The sequence below is a fragment of the Anguilla rostrata genome, chromosome 1 (genome assembly GCF_018555375.3).
Source record: "Anguilla rostrata isolate EN2019 chromosome 1, ASM1855537v3, whole genome shotgun sequence".
NCBI lineage: Eukaryota > Metazoa > Chordata > Actinopteri > Anguilliformes > Anguillidae > Anguilla > Anguilla rostrata.
In genome coordinates, this window is record NC_057933.1 from 58,234,283 (window position 1) to 58,256,042 (window position 21,760).

At 37.1% G+C, this 21,760-nt stretch overlaps 1 protein-coding gene across 2 annotated transcripts in view; it reads left to right on the forward strand.

Moving 5' to 3' along the window:
• The window catches only part of adcy2a (adenylate cyclase 2a), a 77,210-nt gene that overhangs the window by 26,532 nt on the left and 28,918 nt on the right, over positions 1-21,760 (forward strand). For both annotated transcript variants that reach the window (XM_064344983.1, XM_064344992.1), the window contains exons 3-4: positions 2,097-2,258; positions 20,624-20,773. In XM_064344983.1, coding sequence (XP_064201053.1) covers positions 2,097-2,258; positions 20,624-20,773 — 312 coding nt within the window. The remainder of the gene's footprint in view (positions 1-2,096; positions 2,259-20,623; positions 20,774-21,760) is intronic.

Sequence of the window (21,760 nt, forward strand, 5' to 3'; positions counted from 1 at the left end):
ACTTATACAGGCCATGACATTTTAGTGTTTTCATATTTCCCTTCCAGGAGGTTAGCCTGCTGCAATGTGTCATTTGGAGAAGTAGTAAAATTATTTACTACCGTGAAAATGGTTTCATTAGTTGCCTTTAATTCTGTGTTCAGGAAAAATAAATATTGACCCAGACAAATTGCACTCAAAGATTTAATTAAAGGCTGCTTGTTGAAAAACCTAGTGAGGGACCCACTGGAAATGTAATATGCTGCACTATATACAGTATAATATGTTGGTTTCTAAATATATTTCATAGCAGTGTTTTATTTTTTACAAAATCTGAAAATGGTAACAAGTGCCCATATATTGTGAAGTATTGTACTTAAAGGTGCAGTGTGTAGAATTTAGCAGAATGGACTTGGCAGAAATGTAATATAATATTCATAAGTATGTGTTAATTAGTGTATAATCCCATGAAAATAAGAATCGTTGTGTTTTTGTTACCTTAGAATGAACCCTTTTATCTACATAGGGAGCGGGTCCTCTTCCACGAGGCCGCCATGTTGCACCGCCATGACTTTCTACATTAGCCCAGAACGGACAAACTGCTCTAGAGAGGGCACATTTGTGATGTCTGGGTACCTTGCAATAGCTTTGTGCAATGCCACACGTGTTGTTTATGGTGTTGTCACCCTTTTTAGTACAGTCTGGCTTGAATGACAATGCATTTTTCAATAGGTGAGAATATAAGCTTTCTAACGATGTATAACATGTCTAATTTTGCTTTTGGAATAGCATTTTGTCAGCGTAATCGAAAGTTTTGTATCATCATTCACTTACACATTCACATGTGGTAGCAGTAAAATACGCTGCACCTAACGAAGCGTTAACGGTTTTTTGTAATTTCTTGGAAAATACTATTATTATTGAGGACTTCTGGGCATAGCTAAGCCATATGTTTGCTGATAGACCTAGCTGACATCGTTTTCTGGTGTAAGACAGAAGCAGATAGAAATATGTTATTGATTTACTCTCTCTGTCTCTTATCTATTGAAAACAGATAAGATTATCACTGTAAGTATTACTGCTCAAAATATTTCGGTTATATACGTTATTTTTGAAATTGAGTGTCTTTAAATAGGTTAGTGTTATTTTAAAATGAGGATATTTCACACTAATGTAAGCATTTAGTAGTGTAACAATTTTTGTGACTCATCATGTCTTTCTATGATTTACCATGCAAAGCAGCTAACGTTAGCAATAAAACGCTACCACAATGCGGAACAATTAAGAATCATAATCGCTATCTTACTTGTAAGCTATGATCTATAGTTTTACAGACTATATAACTAAATACAATTTATATATCTATCAAGGAACCTCATCACTTGACACTTGGCTTCTCGATGCTGTCATAGACGATGACATAATTTTTGGAACTTACAAGCCACCGTAGCTTCTCCTACGTCGTTGGAAAGGGAGGGGTGAGGAGAGGGGGGTATTCAGTTGGTTGCAATCAAGTTGCAATCTGCAACCTTACAGCTAGATGCCAATTCTATTCGCTGAACCTTTAATAACTTTTATTCCAACACTTTTTGTATGTTTTGTAAGGGAAATCTGCTCAACCAAACTGCCCATTTACCCCAGTGTAATGTTCCTCCATTTTATCCTGTCTTTGTAATTAGGTCTGTGGTGACACAGCTGGACTTCTCTCAGCTAGGCCTTTCTTTGCTATGTCTCTGAGAGAGGGAAAAACATTTACCTACACACTGTTTATATACTCCCAGTGAATTATTTTCAAACAAACAAAGCTCATCAGGTTTACTGCAGCAGACCTGTTTAGACAGACATGTCACGTCCCAAACAAATCCAAAACCAGGCTAGTAGTACTCTATGCTAATGTAAAATATCAAACAGGGGAATTCATTCATTTAGATAAAAAAATATAACACAGAAAAAACACCCTAACGATTCTTAAAATCACATTTACTATCCACCTATGCATATAACTGGATACGCATGGTGGACTTGTTTTCTCTCTGAGATGGTCATAGCTCAATGTATCCCCAGTCATGCATGTGTTTTTTCATTTCTGATCAGTGCTGTTGTCAATGTCTCCCCAGGTCTCCTTCTTCCTGTTCATTATTTTTGTGGTCTACACCATGCTGCCCTTCTGCATGCGTGACGCCATCATCGCCAGCGTGCTGACCTCTTTCTCCCACACTGTCGTGCTCAGCGTCTGTCTATCCACCACCACAGACAACATGGAGCCCCTGATATGGCAGGTCAGTGATGCTGTGTCTGAATGACAATGAACTTCTTCAATGAGCCTGTTAGGGTACTATGAGTGAGGGAAGCAGAGAGTGCACTCATGTGTGTCTTTCACAGAGTAATTATCAGCCTGTAACTGGCACTATGTTACTGGGTTGTTTGGCCTTTTCCTCACCTGTAAAAAATACTCAAAGATGTTTACAAAGCTCAAAATGGTAGCCATGCCAGTAAATTTCACAATACATTCATTGCCAACACCTTCAGCTGGAGGGATTTTGTAAAGTGGAGAAGTCTTATGATAATAATAAAAAAAGGCACAACACAATGGAGCATTATCCTGTAAGAATGTATATTCCTGTTTAATCAGAAACCGTTACTTAGCTAGCCCTATCACACACTTTTATCCAAAGCGCTTTACAATTTTTGCCTCTCATTCGCCAGAGCAGTTAGGGGTTAGGTGTCTTGCTCAAGGACACTTCCACTTGCCCAGGGCGGGGTTTGAACCAGCAACCCACCGACTGCCAGACAATCGGACTTACCTCCTGAGCTATGACGCCCCCATAAAATTTTCCGGAAGATTCATATGAGGTTAGAGGAATGTTAGAGGCAGAGTTTGAGGTGGCGATTATGCTTCTCTGTACAATGAGGTGCAATTTTTTTTTCTGGGACATAGCGGACAGAAAAGTCGACTGAAGAGGTACAAAAGACAGGACTAGGGACATGCCTGCTGATAAGGACAGGGAGAGTGGGAGGCCAAGGGGTTAAAGGGGAGGGGGAGGACAGCCAGACATTGGAGGCTACAGGGGACTGGAAAGGACAGGAGAAAGCACTGTAAGACCACAGGTGAATATAGCAAGGTTGCATAGTTAGGCCAAAGAACTGAGCATGGGAGCAGGGGACAGCTTGCTCAGGAGTTGGGGAGCAGGATGATCAGCACAATCATGAAGGCAAGGCTATGTTTTTTACACTGATAGTCACTAGGTTGGACTGAAGGACTGAATAAACGAGCATAACTCCACACTCTTCTAATTTCCTGCAGGTTCATATTAAATCCATTTATTCATTGAATAAATTAAGTTTAATGTGAAACATCAGGAAATTCGTTTTTATGCAGAGTTGTGCTCATTTATTCAGTCCTTCAGTCCAACCTAGTGGCTGTGAGTGTAAAAAAAAAATATTTTGGGAAAAAGGAGCCTAAACGCCATATGTCTAAAAATATTTTCTAAACTTGTGTTAAAGGATGTTTGTGACCACGTCAGTTGACTAAATGAAAGCAATAAAACATAGAAATGTAAAAGGAACATGAACAGAAATTGATCCTAATTAATACAAAGTAAATCCTAGTAAATAGATTCACTTCCATAACAACCCTTAAATGATTGTCAAACAGATGGTTCTCTGTTATTTATATACATTCATACTTGGAACCTGTGACCAGCATCAATTAAAGATTGTTTCGACACAATGGTGTTTACCTTATTCACAATCTTCCCAAATGCTTTTTCCTGATGTGTTTGAAAATGCCACACCTGCAGATTATGCAGTAGAGTGAGGCAATCGAAAGATTTATAGAATAGTTTTAGCAGTGTCTAGTAACATGCTGGAAGTAAGGATCAGGGATTTACCTCTTTGGGATCAATTTTCAGTCACTTTATGGGGTGGGCTTATTTAGAAATATTAAAAAATAAACTGTCATTTAAAAAAAATCTTATTTCTTAAAATCTTAAACTGTGAAGAAATAAAAGTAACTAGAAGAGTGCACTCAGTAGAGTGCAGATCTCTGCCATGTTAGCTTTGCTGATGCAAGAATAGAGACTACACAATCAATGCAACCAGACAAACACAATATGACAAATTTTTACCATGTGCCACTGAAAATCCCAAAAATGCCAATTCAGTAAAGTAACGCTAAAGGTGGTGACATGTTAGCTAATTTCATTCATATCAGCCACAATGTGTTAGACAGAGCGAACTTGGACGTTATAGTCTGGCACTTTCGTTTCAAATCTGGACAGGAACAATTCCAAAAGACCAATGATGTAAAATATCAATTTCAACGTAAAAATGGCAACAAAATAATTTCCACAGATCCAAACATTAACGTACCCAGTTAGTTGGCGGATTATTTTGTTGGCATTTTAATGTTGAAATTGACATTTTACCAGGGCTGGCCCGTGGCATAAACGGTCTATGCGGTTGTTTAGGGCCACAACCGCTGGGGGGGGGGCCACACGATCCAATTTTTATCTAAGGTAAATAACATTTTTGCAATTACGTTATTCATCCCCAATCGCGGAACTAGCGGTATTAATTTTAAACAGAATGTTAACCGAGCATTTTATAACAATGTAATGTAGGAAGAATTTTACCAAGCGAAATCCACCCCCCCCCCCCCCCCCCCCCGCTTGACAGGATTGAACAGCACCCCTCCCCCAAACAGATTTGCTTAGGGCCACCAAAATGCTAGGGCAGTTGTTGATCACTTGCGGCCCCTTCCGGCCGGTTAGGAGGAGTGAGGAGTTAGCACTCAATGTATTTCAATGGACAATGATGGAAATTAATTCAAATAAAATACTTGTTGTTGACCGATTTGCAAAATATTTGAGAATTCAGGTCTTTGGCCTGCTGTCAGCATGCACAACAAGTATTAGGCTGATCGGCCCAGTAGTATGCGAGATTACCTGCGGACAGATACAAACAGATGCACACACACACTCACGTGACCAAACGCATAATCCTCGCCAGGCTCTCGCCTGGCGGAGATAATTAGATGGCTATACCTTTTTTCAAAATATTAAATATCACAAAGTATTTCATACTTTCTTCTTCAGAAATGTAATCACTTTTTATTTCATGAACACTGTTAATATCAAACTAAATTTGTTAATGAATTCAAATCCCAAAATATGGCTTGATCATATAGGCCTAGAATGGATCTGTCAATGTTGTATGATAGGTGTTTTTCCAAGATTTAAAAGAATTAACTGTTGCAGACATTTCTTATGTACATCAAATACGCAAAACTATAATTATATACCATGGCAATTTTTTCAAATTTGTCCAGGTCTATGTAGTTCTTAATAATTGAGTATGAGAAGGTTAATGTGATTCATTTTGCCTTCATTTTTAATGATTACCATTTTGTAGGCCAGCTAACTGAGGGTTCGTCGGACCACAGTCCAATAACTCTGCTGCCTTACTCCACCTATCAATTTAAATGAGAACCTTACAGAATTTACAAGTAATCTCAGTTTGTCCATTTTTTAAAATTTTTATTGTTTTGCCAAAAATGTCTATGGCAAACAACCACAGGAGAATATACTCTTAGCTCAGGCATTGGAGCATCACACTGGTAGTCAAGAAGCTGTATGTTAAATACCATGTGTGCTATAATTTCAGGCTCTGTACAATGTGCAATCAATAATGTGAAAATAAATGGTAATTTTGACATTTTACCTTCCATATTCTTGATTAAATGCAAACCAAGTGAATTGTGCAGAAATGATGCCAGTGACTTAATATGAAAAGAAATATGAATAAGAAATATGAATATTGCTACATCCAATCACAGCCAATGCATGTTAGCATTCATAACCTTTGATGTGTTGTTTAATTATGCTTTCACCTAATGCAAAATAAGTAAAAAGTAGCCCACTTAATGAAATGTGTATATTCTTGATCAGCGCTGTTGTGGGCGGAAAGGAACATCAATGCATCAACAAGCAGTAGGTAGCATTAAATCATTGTGCAGCCATTATGAGGGTGTAAGCAATTCTCTGCAAGGTCTCTGTGCAGAACATTATTAACTTTGTTTAGTGGTGTATAATCATTTTTTTCTAAAATTCAATAATTTTAGGAGTCTGGTAAAATACAATCATTATATGACCATCTGGCAACACCGTATGGGACAATAATAGCAATCCTGGGTGTCCCGGCTACAAATTTCCATTCATGACAGGTCAGGGGGTCATTGTATGAAGGTAGGGTTAGTTGTATCAGTCAAGCTGATTTCCACCTGCATTGTTTTTAGATATAGGTAGAACAGTTCACACCAATCAGCACATTTTTCTCATGCAGAACCATAGAATATTTTCTGTCCTGTACTGATGAGAACTCTGCCAGCTGTTAATTTTATCAGATGCGTAATTCATTCTGGGGCAGTGATTGGTGTTCACACATGCCTGTGGGCTTCAAGTCATTGCGCTAAAAAAAAAAAAAAAAAAAACATTCCTCAGCTTATTGTGATTTTCTAGTTGAGGCCATCTGTTAAATGTACTTTAAAAAAAAAAATCAAGTTGAACATGGTTGAACGTCTTTATTGTGAGAGGATCAGTCAGAAAATGGTCTTGTGAGGGAGTGGGGAATTTCGGAGACCAAACGCAACTGAGCATTGATTCTTTAAGCTATCCACCTGGGCGGAATAACCACTAAGTCTCGTAGAGACAAAAGGATAGGGGGGAAAAATAAACGAAAAGAAAAACAATACTCCTAGGGGAGACTATCCCAAAGAAAAAGCTTTAGTGACCGGAGTACAGGGTGAAGAAACTAAGGCTAAGGAGAACGTGAGAACTAAGAAAACAGCCCTCGCACAGAGAACTGTCAAAATAATCACTAGAGAGTAGTAGAAATGAGCAAGGACAGTAGTGCTAACTTTGTAGCCCACAATCCAATAATAGTTCAGTTCCGCAGTAACTCTTCGCGTGAAACAAAGGACGCAGAAGAGGAACTGATCTAGTACTGAACAAACACTAAACCTTTTACCAAACAGACCAAGTTACCGCTTTCGTGTAACGCAAGTGACACTCAAACAAAGCTTGTCGGTTTGCTTGTGGTTTAAATACAACGCCAACAGGTGCTAATCGTAAACAAAGACTTTCACGCGTATAATTCAATCAAGGAAATGAAGAAAACTGAAAGGCCGTAATAACTGAAGAAAAGGCGCAGTAAAAGAAAAAAAAAAAACCAATGGCGTAAACGAAAGAATGACGCGGGATGGAACAGAAATGGCGACAACACCCAAAATCATCAGTTTTATATCCCTCAAGATGCATGAAGAACATATTTTAAATTATCTACCATTAGTTTGATAGCATGTCAGTTTAATTGGGCATTACCCAAGTGATCTGGATGTAATCTGACTTTTTGAAAGGGGTGTTGTGCTATTTTATCTCACAGTGGAATCATGTGTGCATCTAGTGTTAACTGCTACAATTATCACTAAGCTGTTCAGCAGTGTCTGAGCAAGCCACTGTCGATTTCATCTGGTCTTGGGCTTTTCTGTAAACAAATTTTCTTTGAGACTTTCTTTCTGTGTTCTTCCTTGATCCCAATTTTCTCCTGAGACACAATTTGTGCACACTTGTGTTCATCTCAGCAGCCCTTGTCTTTGCCCTTGAAATGTGTGTACAAACACTTTCAGGTCATTTGCAATTTTGAGGACACTCTCCCTTTTCTGAGTCCATAGATTCCTGTTGACAGCTTTTGAAAGGGTCAGAAGTCACCTGCTTTATTCCCTGCCAGACAGACAATGTGTGCTGAACCATATCTTTTCCTGACACCTTGCCTTTTTAATTCCTCTGTTTACCTCTCTCTAAATCACTTTTCTCTTCCTTGTATTTCTCATTCACATTTACGTTTGTTTTTGCTACGCACCTTTCAAGATCTTTACTGATATAGAGTATGTTGGTGTGGAAGACTTTGAAGGTTTTTCATTCCACACTAAATTAAATGTCTGTGCATACCATAGTAGGCCCCATGATCAAATACGCTAACTTTTATTGTAGCTCTTCAGTACTTATACTGTCCTTACTCAATACACCTTTGCACTGATTTTTTTGTGTTTAAGATTCTGTTGCATATTGATGACTACTCTATGTTATAATCAGTGCTGTGCATTTAATACTGTAACTTCTATCTGTCATTTTTCCAGGGCAAAGTGTTCTGATTTTCTGGCTCAATATTATGAATATTCATAAGTGGGTGCTGCTGAATACAAAGCATCCAACTCGGGCTATATTTATTTATTATGTGACATATAATTATTTTTTGTCCCACTATCACTGTTTATTGAGTTGTGACCTCAGTTGTAGACCTATGTGGTAAGACATGCAAAGCAGTTCACAAGCAGTTCACAAGGAACAATTACCAAATTCATAACATTTATTGTGGTGTTACTCTAAGTGGATATTGAGACACTTATTGAATAGGTTGAATGGTGATTGAACATTCTATATTAGGCCAGGAACCGGAAGTGTAAAACCTTTCACGATTCATAATGAAAGAATGACACAAAAAAGAATTAAAAGTAATAAATGTAAAACAAAATGGATGGTTTAAACAACAAAGCCTGACATCTAATGTGAAATGCAGGTCATTGGAATGTTCAGATGAATAATTATTTTCTAGGTTAATGTAATGGCCCTGTGTGTTTGGAATGCAGTGCCCTTTTAAAGAGCACTTTAAGATTAAGCCAATTTATTCTTACAGGAAGCAATATTAAATGTGAAGAATTTCAGTGTGCTTTCAAAGAAAAGGTCAGTCCTCCAAATACTGTCTGCGCTTTGCATTTTCCTTCACTCTTGCTGTGTCTTGTGTTCCTCATATATGTGTAATGCTAAATTAGTGTACAGTTATCATCTACATTAGGATAAGCATTACTTCTGCAGAATAGAGAATTTTCATGGGACTTTGACAGAGGTCAACCAGGGTATGAAAATTTTAAAATGCATAGACTCATCTACAGTTGTGAATTTACTAATACATTTGAATAAGGCCAAGTTTGCTGATTATTCCCTAATCAATCTATTACACAAATCATCCATACACCCTTGTACTGGGTTGTAACTGTGTGGGTAACAGGTCTAAAATAAATGTAACAGAATATTGTAAAGGTCTAACAGAGAGTAACTGAATACAGGGATAGGCATTGCTGTCTGCTTTATTCCCAATGACTGGGCATCAGGGGAGAACACTGCAGTGCTGACAGCTGGAAGGCCTGCAGCAAGGGGACCGGCCTGATCTGCCAACTCACTGTCAGACAATAGAATAAAACACAAGGAATTTATGCATACTGAATAAAATAAGAATCTTCTTGATGTATGTATTTAGATAATGTACTACTACATGTATAACTGCATGTGGTATTTCTTTTCCAATACAGATGTGATGATATGAACATTATATAATCATAAAATATATGAAATAATATCACTTATTTTAGTAGACTGAAATCTGTATTTTGAATATAAACATGACAAATTGCACCCAATAACAGTTATGCTATTTGGTAAATACATTGGTGCAAACAGATCTAGAGTAAGACTCTCAGAACTCTTGGCAAGATAGAAGTAAGTTTCATAAAACTATGAAACTCTCATTCGAAGGGAAGACATATACTACCATACAATCATGAAAATGTTGTATTTCATGAGACCAGAAACACCATGGTGTATGTTGTAAGCAGGACTGTGTCCCCAGATGAAAGATCACTACTCCATTTCATGCAGTAAAGAACTGGGTCATATCACATAGAGGGAGGATAGAGACGGCTCTGGGTCACAGATTTCCGCGACACTTCTAAAACTTCTAAAACCAATCACAGGCCTACGGAAGTATGTATGTTAATCATGAATCAACAAATCACTTATTTGTCTAATAATTAATTGAATCTAATTACTGATTAACTAATCATCAATTAAACTTATTTCTTCTATAATTTTACACTTCACCGTACTTAAAAACTTGGATAGTTTCACAATCATACATTTAAAATATTTAGATATTCAAATTAATTAATAAATAATAAAACATTCATTGTCAAATGCGTCCTCCTCAAGGTATTTGTAGCTGGCCGGTGGGGCTGCCTGTTCATACATGAGTTCTGCACTGACTGACATAGATATAGAGTCCTAATGCTTTGGGCACATTTGAACCAGTTAATTGAATCAGATGAACAGTTTTGTCAGAGTAGTAATACAGAAGTTCTCATAACAGTAGTATGCCCTCGTGCCCTGCTAATTATAAAGCCAAGAAAATGAGAATCTAAATTTAATCTATTCCACCGTGCAGAAATGTCTATAATTCACATCCAATTTCTAATTTTCTCAAGATAGAAGACTGTTTCACTTTACGATTTTAATGGGGTCTTGAGATTATTTTTCTTTTGTCCCATTAATCACTGCAAAATGGCCTGAAGTGGGTTTTAACAGTTACTAATGTAATATGTGAACATTATAGAAATAGAACCTTATAATACACTATCAGTTGCAGGGAATGTAATGTGCAGTATAAAGCATCTTACTGCTGGAAAAACATATTTCTGCCATAATCCGTATCACTACTGATAGTACTGTATCCGTTATCTAGTTGTAAATGGCTTTATGAGGTATACCTTGTAGTGTAGTTATCCAGTAAAATTTGTGGGCAGTTTTGTTTCCAAAGCAATTCCCCAGCTTTACCCAAGCCAGAGTATTTCTTCATCAGATTTTGAATATATCTTCAGCTTGAGTGGCACTAAATTAATCCCATGGGTTTTGGAAGCTGTCTACAGTCCAGTTTTTAATCCTGTTTAATCTAAATGGGAATTCTCCCACCAAATCAATATCAGTGGGCTCCTGTAATTTCTAGCCAGAGGAGTCTAAGAATTCACACTTTCAGATATAGCATTACATTACATTACATTACAGGCATTTGGCAGACGCTCTTATCCAGAGCGACGTACAACAACAAAGTGTATAACCATAACCAGGAACAAGTGTGTCGAAAACCCTAGAGAGAAGTATCGTTCCAAGTGCAGGGAACAACCGCATAGTTCAACTTGGACCCTGTAGGTTAAACTGATTGAAAATGCAGTTTGAAATGAGAACATTACTTTTCTACATGTCTGTGAGCACAAACACTGTGTGTAGGTGCTTAGACAGTAGGCCTTTTGATACCTTAAAGGCATACTATGCAGGATTCTTACCTTGAAATTATTATAAAATTATTATTCAGTCATTTCTATGATGTACTGGCAGTCTCTGTTATTGTGCACATTTGCTGTATCCGTTGAAGCCGTTTGTTGAATCCGCTGAATCCTCTGCCTGTACTTCTTCTAAAATGTGCTTGGGATGTTTCTGGGTATGACACTCTTTTGTGTGTGGGGAGGGGATGGTGTGGCTACAGAGCTTGTTGGGTGTTGGTTTCAGCAAAGAATTTGTAGCTAGCTACTGCAAGGGCAGAGGTGAAGAAGCACAAGTACAGCAAGTCGACAGAGTAAGTTAAAAAACAGAGTCAACCTTCAAATTAATTTTCATAAATGGCAACAGCTGAAGTTCACAAAGGGGATGAAAAGCGAGGTTGAATTGGTGTTTTCTCTTTTTGACCTTTAAGTAACATTACCTCTAGCTATCCAGCTATCTATGTGAGGTAACTAGATAGCCAAAGTCAGGTACTCAGGCTGTGTGGGTATGATGAAGACAGAGATTAATAAATTCTGCATAGTATGCCTTATGTCATTTTTGAAATGTGGAGAGTTTATAGCCTGAAGCCAATCAACATGTGCCCTTTACTTAGACTTTCAAATAATTCACATATATTTAAAAACACAAGTTTTAAAATATATACTTTGGTGAGTTAATTTGGGCGATTGCCAAAATCACCAATGGCATTTTTGGGGAAAAATAATATTTGCATTTAATTAAGTTGAAGTTAAAGACAAATGTTGATCGAATCCAGGCTTATGTTTCTAATGCCAATTATATTTGGGTTCCAGTGGGAGGTTGGTATGCATTTCAGTTTTAATAATGTATGAAATACCAGTGAGAACAAAGTGAAGGAAGAACTAACAGCATGCTGTGAACCTTAATGACCAGCAACTTCAATTTTTATGTAATTAGTTTGTGTTCAATTTACACCAGAGTAGATAAACCAGTAGATTACCGCACTTATGGTTACAAAGGCTTGGAGAACTCCTCTCTCCAGAAATGTACTGTACACAGACCTTTTTGGCTATGCCTCCCATATGACATCATAGCAATTACTGTTAACAGCAGGAAATACTGTAATGTCACATTGAACACAAAAGGTATGACAATAGCTGAAGCACCTTACAGCACACTAGTTATGTCAGTTTATTGTAACTGCAACACTACAGAACTTTATTTTGTATCCTGCCAGTCTGATATTCAAAACATCAACAGAAATTTGGGGAGTTTGTGAAAAAAACTTTGAAGAATTAATAAGTTTCAGGTCTGCTCATTGCTGGTCTTTTTTAGCACCATATGTTGTTAACTGACACAGGAAATCATATCTTGATTTATACACTAAGTATTTTACTGTGGACTGAGCTGCTGCCAGGGATTTGGGCCCCACCACTGCAGGCCACCCCATCCCTGCATAATTACGGCACAATTTTTTGAAAGCCCTGTCAGTCAGGGCCCTTGGAATCTTCCTAACTTCCGTAAAATTAAGTGAGTTGGCTGCCAAGTTATTTATCAATACAAGGCACCTTTTTTTAGCGTTTTAATAAATGAACATGTTTCTCAATGCATTTTAGGCTAATGGGTGTACTATTTTAGGTTTTAGCCAGTTGATTTAGCTTTGTGAGTTTGATTCATGAAATGATGAGCAGACAAGCATCAAAAATTAGTCTGGCTGGGTTAGGTCAATCATTATTATAACTGAACAACATGAGTCCATGAGAATTCATTTTGAACATTCCTGCCTGAAAATGACTTGAAAAACCTGTTAGCTTATGAATACATTTAATGTTATTTAGAGAGGGCCTGAGCATAAAACTGTAGCATTAGCCAATGTCTCATATGGCCCATAGGTGACCTAATTTATGTTTTAACATGCAGTACCGTCAATGTAGTTAACCACATAGTAAAAAGTTAATTCAGCTCTAACAATACACATTGTCCAGCAGGGACCATATGTACACTGTAAGAGTTGATTTAACACTAAATATTTTCATCTATACTTTTATCATATTGGTAATTGTACTGTTACTTAACTACATCTAGTGTCAAGTAATTGCAGCTTACTTAACTACATTTTTAAAGTGGCTTCCCCAACACTGACTCAAATAACAGAACATGAACTGTCACATTAAGAATAAAATGTTATTGAACTGTTCAGATCAAAGCTTGTTCATCTCTTCTACTATGGGTTCTAGGAAATACTACACAGCAAAATTTTGAGAACATGCAGAATAATTTAAAAGCTATACAAACTAAATAACATCTACATTCTAATCTAAGAAAACCTGAGCGACTGAATAAGCCAGAACAATGTTATTGTGTCCATTTGGAAACTAACCCAGCAGATGTCCTCTTGCACTATTGAATTGCCAATGATGTATGGGGGCTAATAAAAGTAACTGTGCAGAAATAATCTTTTCAGGTCACTGCTATGTGCTAGATTCCTTGTTCATAATAGACCTGTTTCTGGTTTCAGCTCTAGGCTCGAAGATTTACACATGGATTATCGACATGATGGAAAGATATTAATATAATAAATTCATCATTTTGGTGCAGCAAATATTGCACCTTTCATAAATAAATTCTTATTTTAGTTGATGCAGCTGCAATATGATTGACCAAATATTTTGATCATAGCAACACTGAACACATTGTGCGACATTTTCTCATTTTGTCCTGCTCTCATTCTGACAACTACGCACAGGAAGTTTTATTGTATTTTTCTCTTGCTTCTCTGTGCTCCAAATTTGCATCCCTTTCTGACTGGCTAAGAATGTGCTGAATAATTCTCAATGTTTATCAGGAAAATTTACAGTATATACTGTTTGCTTGAACTGAAATTGTTTTAATAAATATGTCAGCTTTCTCCACAGTCAGTTGGTTTTCCATCGTTATTCTTAATGATTTCCAGAGAAATCTCTGTGTCTGTGAGGTAAATGTGAAGTGAAGAGTTGTGCTGCTCCTTATAATCTACCATCTTCAAACCCCTATGATTTCACTGGCAGCAAGCTCTCTTTGGGTGTTTTATGCAGTATGACATGAATATATTACAAAAATTACAAGGAGTGAAATAAAAGTTATAAGGCAAAATTCATGAACACTATGTTACTAGGGATTTCAGCATGTTCAAATGATTGTTTCAAATGTTACAGTAATGTCAGGGTAGTTAAATTACACTTTATAGTCTTGAAGAAATTTACATTAATTGCATTACAGCTTGTTACAGCTCAATATAAATTCCATATAAAAAGTTATTAAATGCAATAAGCAGTGCAATAAATTGAACAACTAAATTTAACAATGAGTGATGCATCTCTAACCAACAATCCCTTCCAAACATCACTTACTGTACACACATATGCTCACTCACACGTGCACTTGTGCACATGCACACACACACACACACACACACACGCATGCAATCACACTCAACTTTGTCATCAAAAATAGCTATGTGTTTGTTAAAATCTGGGAGGATTATGGATTTTATGGATTTTGTTATTGGCTTTTTGTCTTGAGTCTTGTCTTGAAAGTTTTTCTTGTTCACCACAGAGGAACTAATATATTTTCCAGACAGTTCAACCTTGTTTTCCTGTCAAGGATGCTGTAGAGATTTAATAACTGTGCCATACTATAGATGAAATAGTCTGCTAAGCTTGTTAGTCGATAGAATGAGATCATTGAGTGCTGCTTCTTGATCCATCCTGTCTATTTAAAGAGCACTTGAACACCTGAGCTTGCTTTCTTCTTTTCGCATTGAAGGCCTAAGCTCTCCTTAACACACTTTATTCCAGGGAGTCTGTCTGCTGGGTCATTAAAATGGCTTCACTTGCATCCTGGACTCTGGAATCAATACGTTCTGTGTTCCTTTTTGTGCGTGTACAATGAAAACCAGTAGCTTAGATGTAATAATCCACAGCTATAATGAAGCTACTGTGCACTTCTCTCTGCTTTTCTCATTGCTTCCCCTGATTAAAGTTTTTTTTTTTTTTTTTTTCAACTGCCAGCAGATATAAATGGTGTCAGAGAGGCATAGCTCATTATGGAGAGCTTATAATGATGCTCTCCTCTGTGCAGGGAGTATCTTGTAAACCAGGTCAAATCTGCGTTTCTCACTGTCCAACCACCTTACTGTTCAGGCACGGTAATGCCCCAATTCATAGCATCACAGTACTGAGTCACCTTTCAGTTCTAGCACTAACTACATCTGTAATATCACTCAACTGATGCACTATGCAGTATTTAACACAACCCTTGCTTATAAATCAATATGCATCTGGAGAACAGCCACTTCATCAAATGATATTAGTAATTGCAATAATGCAGTGCAACTCTTCGTAGCTAAAATAAGTATAAGAAAGAGAAAGAGAAAACTTATGAAAATGATTAGCATCGACAATTCAAATAGTTCTAACAGAATGTGTATCCCTACTTGAAAACTTAATGGGGTAGGGAGGGATTGAGGGGAGGGGGGGTGGGGGTGTGGACTGTCATGCCACCAACTACTGTATCATGGATGCCAACAGATTTCCACCCTCCAGATGAATTGCGCTCATGGCGACTGCCTTTGTCGCCTATGCCTAGACAATGCCTAGAACCGGCCCGGACTTACACATTAGGCGTAATAAGAGACAAGTATCAGTAACTTGTCAATACATGTTTGGGGATCATTTGCCTCTGGGGAAAAGGGTAGAGAAAGATGAGGGAAACATGGATGCAAATTGATGTCATGATTGAGAGTATGGTAAGGCATGATATGTGTAGATTATATACCCTGTGGCCTAAGTGACCTATGCTCCTGCTCCACAGCATGATGTCAGAGATCTCCTGGAATGTGTGAAGGCTAGATGAGGTTAAGGACTGTGGCAAGGAAAAAGGGGTGGTCTGCGTGAAATTACAGCGTTCAGACTGCAATTCACATTTTTAAAGGTTTAACCCTTTGTTCATTGTTTTTGAAAGGTACATACATTGTCTTTGGTCTTGTTGCCATAGATTGTGGGATACTGTTCAGCCTGTGGCAATTTCCCCATGTCACCAAGGTGGCATTTTAATATGCTCACCATATCCAGCTCAATACGATGCAGGTGCTGTCTGGGGCTTAGCATGGAGACTTCTGCACCCCAGAGCCTAGGCTAATGTGTACAATATCAGTGCAGCTCCACTGATTCACATGGTTAAACAGAACCATTTCTGGGAGCCGGGGGCAGTGCTGCCAGCTGGAGGTTGAAGTGCTAATGTCAATTTGTGCAACAATACACATCTCAACTATGGTCCATTGGTTTCAAAACAAATAAATTGCATGTCAGCTTTTATTTTGCCACTGCAGTGAATTGAAATTGCACTTGTTGTCCTGGAAGGGATCCTCAGAAATGTCCCGATCTTCATTTGCATAGATCAGACAGATTAATTTACTCATCTTTTGAAATTCCTGACTAAAAATGAAACAGAAACAACCGCAGAGCACAATCATCTATTATTTAAGTGGGGGGAAAAGGCAGTTTTGTGAGTGTCTCGATTATGTTTTAAACCAAAGGTCCCTTATCCTGCTTGTTTTCTGTAAACTACCACATTCACCTGCAGACTTATCCAACAGCTCTATACCTTTCCAGAAACAACAAGCAGAAACAACTGAAATGTGATTGAGGCAATGTAAAAAAAAGAAGAATTAATAGACAATTTTATTGTTACACCAGTTTTATAATAATAATAATAATAATAATAATAATAATAATAATAATAATAATATAGCACCTTTGATACAGAGTATGTAGCTCAAAGTGCTTTGACAGATTAACACAATCATACCACAATATCAGAACAAAACCATATCACCAAATCACAATGAACCATATCACAACAATGAATAAAACAAAAATAAATAAATAAAATAAATAAATAAATAAATAATTAAAAGGAGTAGAAAAGTGTATCTTTAATTGTATGCCATGTTAAAAAGGTATGTTTTCAGCTGTTGTTTAAAAATGTCTTCTGAGTCCACCTCTCTAATACCTTTTGGCAGGAGGTTCCACAATTTTGGCACGTAGTGGATGAAGGCGGCTTCCCCAATTTTCTTTTGGGGAACCTTTGGTGCAATAAGAGACAAGTATCAGTAACTTATTGAATGTATGGATTAAAATCTTGGCCAGGCCCTTTCTGCATGGGGTTTTCATGGTCTCCTTGTATCCGTGTAGGTATCCCCTGGGTACTTCTCCCACAGTCCAATGCAGGTTAGGCTCATTGGAACAACAATGAGACTGAACCTTGGACAGTCTAGAGTGCCCACAGGTATGAGTGTGGAAGTGAATAGTGCGTGTGCCCTGTGATAGATTGGCGACCTGTCCAGGGTGTATTTCTCCCGCTCGACCAATGCATGCTGGGATTGAGTGAAAGTACATCTTACAAGTATGCCATATTAGTCATATGGGGGCTGACAGGTACTGCATATGATGCAGCCAATGTTTCATATTCGCCTGAATGATCTATTACAAATAGCTTTGTGGAGCCCCCAGCAGGTCAGCTGTTGAACTGTTGCAGGTCTAAATGAACGTGTGTCCTTGACTGGAAAGATACACATTGACTTCCTGGCAGTAACTCCAGAGTTTATTTTCTTTATTACTGTACATTTCACTGCAAGGGGCTGAAAGAAGTCAACTATGGGAATGAATATAAACAATGTTTACTTTACTTCTAAATGAAGCACTGTGTTTTATTGCTTATTATGATACAACTGAGCTTGATTGCGTTTGATAATGTGACTCTGGGTGCAACTACAGCCAGTTCATAAGAAAAGAAGCACCCAAAATTTTACATTCAGCGCTGTCGAAGAGAAGTTGCACATGTCTTTGAGAGTCAATCATATATGAGAGAAAACTATTAAACACTGATATAGGTTGTGAAAAAGAAATATTTGAATCTGAAATGCCGTGGAACTTTTCATTGTTCAAATACTTTATATTATGAACCTTAAATCCAGTCATTTCTCCTCAGAAAGCCAATTTCTTTCACATCAGGCTGTTAATGTTTTCATAGGGGGCCATATTCCTGCAGGGTTTAGAGTTATCTTTCAATTAGCACTTCATTTACACCTGGAGCTGCAGGTGAGATGACCTCTTTTCCAGAATAATTACTTTAGTTCAATAACAAAGAGCTCACATGGACCCCTGGCCCTGAAAAAAGGTGTTTTACATTGCCTATCTTTGATTTTATGCACATCAATGTTTTTACAATACCCGTGAGCCTAATAGCATTTTAGCTCGTTAAGTGTTCTTGAATACATTCAGCACAGTTCCCAAAGTAATTTTTCAATTAAAAATATGTGTGAATATAATCATACAGAAAGCATAATCATGTACTGGCAAACCACTGAAATATCAATAGATAGCAGTTAGATATTTGTCTTCATGATCATAGTGTTTCAAGTTCCTTTGGAAAACTTATGAAGAAAAGAAAATCAAATTAAAAAATGTACTCATTAAACACATATTCAGCAGTTCATTGAATCCAGGCCAAGGTTAATTATTAGACTTCTCATATATAAATAAACCAAGCGGCATCAGTCTATATCTTACCATACTGCTCTTTGTCCCTAACTTGAAGGCATACATTTGTGCAAGTGTTGCAAGTCTGCTTCAGGCAATACGCTTGTTGATAAAAGTAAGTACATGCTGTGCAGAAATAATAATAAATAGAAGCTGAATGAGACCTATATGTTTATTATAAGCACAAAATGTTTTAAGTTCCTACAAAATGTTGCATTTACCAAAGTATGACAAACCTGTTCTTTTACATCTGCAAGCATCTGGGGAATGGCCACAATACTGTAGGAGATATAGTAATTTATTTACAATTTCAAGCAGTTAAAAAAGCACCACCTGCACATGAGCAGTCCTGAAATGATTCACGCACCAGCTCCTGCCTTGCACAAATTGTCTAAATGTAGTATGAGAACTACAGTAGGTACTGGTTAACCCTGGTGTCATTTTGAACCAGGTTCCTACAGTCTCAGATTTGAGCTAGAGTCACATGCTTCTGAAGTTTTTTTTTACCAAAAAAAAAAAAGAAAAGAATATATATATATATATATATGGACGGACCTTCAAGAAATAATATTCATTTATGATTTCATACAAAAAAAATGTGTGAAAATAACAGCTTTTTATTTGTTTCAATGTTTTTTATGCTAATTTGTACACCTTTTACAATCATCTTGTTTCTCGGTTGCATTTGATACATTAATTTCCATGCAAATGTACTTTACTTATTCATAGTATGCAGTTTTTTTAATTTAATGATTATTTGTATCTGTGTAGTATATATCGCTTTCAAGCAATAATATACTGTATTTTTGACTGGCCAACTGGCCAGTGTAGCAACATTGAGCTATAAGTGCGTTCTAATCTTCTAGTCACATATGTATTATTGTGAAGGGTATAATTTTTGCTTTCTCTTCCACCTTTTTTCTCTTGATTTATCAGTTTTTTTCTGGGATGTAGTGATTTTAAAGTCTGTGAGCTGCTGTATGGCTAAAAACATCTATTTTTGTTAGTGCCATAAATGAATGGTCTATTATATGAGATACACTCCTTAGTTCCGAGCCATTCTGTTTAAATAATTGCACTGGCTAAAAGTGTTACTGCCTGTCACAGTTACAGAGACTTTCCTATGACTCTGATGAAAATGGACCAAGAGCAATTAACATGTGTGGCAGGCAGCTTCCCTTTGAAGCATTATGATTCTCACACTGCGAGAAGGATTGAAAGAACTACTGAGAAGAGTACTACAGATGAAAGATAAGGATAACAGAGGACTCTGCAGTATTATCGTCACATCGCACTATTCTTTCTGAAAAAGTAAAAGTGTGAGTCTAAGAACTGGGAATGAGGATGAATGCAGCCATGTATCTTGCCACTCCCCATTATTAGAGGGCAGTGATAAGAATACTCTACCTCTCCAGTGTAGTCCTCAGGAACATAGCAATAAGCTCAAGATTTTTTATACAAATCGCACTGTATTAGAGCCTTTTCACAATTTCTTTGTTCAGAGAGCTCTACAGTTAAAACATTGTGTTAATTAGCAAATATTCACAAAAGCCACTTTCTGGTGTGAATTCATTATGCTTTTCCATTTCACATCTGTTTCTATTTAATTGAGCTTAGCTTTTTTACAAGATTTTTCCCCCCGAAAATAAACATTAGAAGAACCATTTGCTGTGTCTATAAATTTAAGAGTTTCATTACATTTCATTATTTAACTGCATTCAGATACATGTTCTATTTCTGATCTTTCTTATTTTACAGGATTTTTAATATTAGGAATACCAGAGAAGTAAAACAACAATATATTAATAACTTTCTTTGTTTGAATATTCATCAGAATTTATACTTCATATTTTTTTCACTGGTTATTGGTTTGTTTCCCAGATCTTGGCAAACATTATCATCTTCATCTGTGGAAACATGGCTGGGGCTTACCACAAACACCTAATGGAGCTTGCCGTGAAGCAGACCTACCAGGATACCTGCAACTGCATTAAGTCACCTATCAAGCTGGAGTTTGAGAAACGTCAGCAGGTACAGCCTATTTACAGTACAGGTTCTCCTGTAATCTATATAACAGCAAACATGAGTATTAGTGTAAAATAATCTAATTACAAAATAAGTATAATTTAACACGTAATCATGTTTGTTAATCATGGCTTAGACGGACAGAATATTTTCAAAATATATGTAAGTTTCTGGGCAATATAAATGTCATCAATATTATTTCATGCCTTATATGAATGTTATATATAGTATATAATGTATAGTGATTTTTGGTTTACACTTGTTTTACTTGAATGCTACCGTTATACTTCTGGGTTGAACTTCCCACTCAGCCTTGCTGCTGCATCCCAGCTAACAATTATTAATGTTCCCCTAACATTCTCGTTAGATTATGGGAACATTAGCTTGGAATATACGACAAATTTTTCACATGTTCCCAGAACATTTTTTTCCAAATTTATAAGAACGTTCTTTGAAAACATTCTTGGAATGTTTTGACCCAACATTCTTACCGTGTTTCCCAGCAACTAAGGCTACACACAGCACTTTACAGTTAATGGCTCTCATTCACCCATTCACACACACACCAATGACAAATGCAGCCATGCAAGGCACCAACTCATCGGGACCAACGAGGCTTTCATCTTGCTCAAGGACACTTGAACACTTTTTTCCTAGGGGGGCCAGGGATTGAACCGGGAACTTTACGATTTGCCCCTCTGTTATTGCGTATTTGTCACAAAATCTGAGTGGTTTCAGATCTTCATAGATTTAATATCAGACAAAGGACGACTGAGTAAATGCAAAACACATTTTAAAATTATTATTTCATTTATGTAATGAAAAAAGTTATCAAACACCCATATCACCCGTGTGAAAAAGTCATTGCCCCCTTAAACTTAATAACTGGTGGCACCACCTTCTGGAGCAATAACTGCAACCAAATGCTTTACTCCTACGGCTCAGAATTCACTTTTCCTTCAAAAATGGCAAGTCATCCTGGTTCTGAGGCAG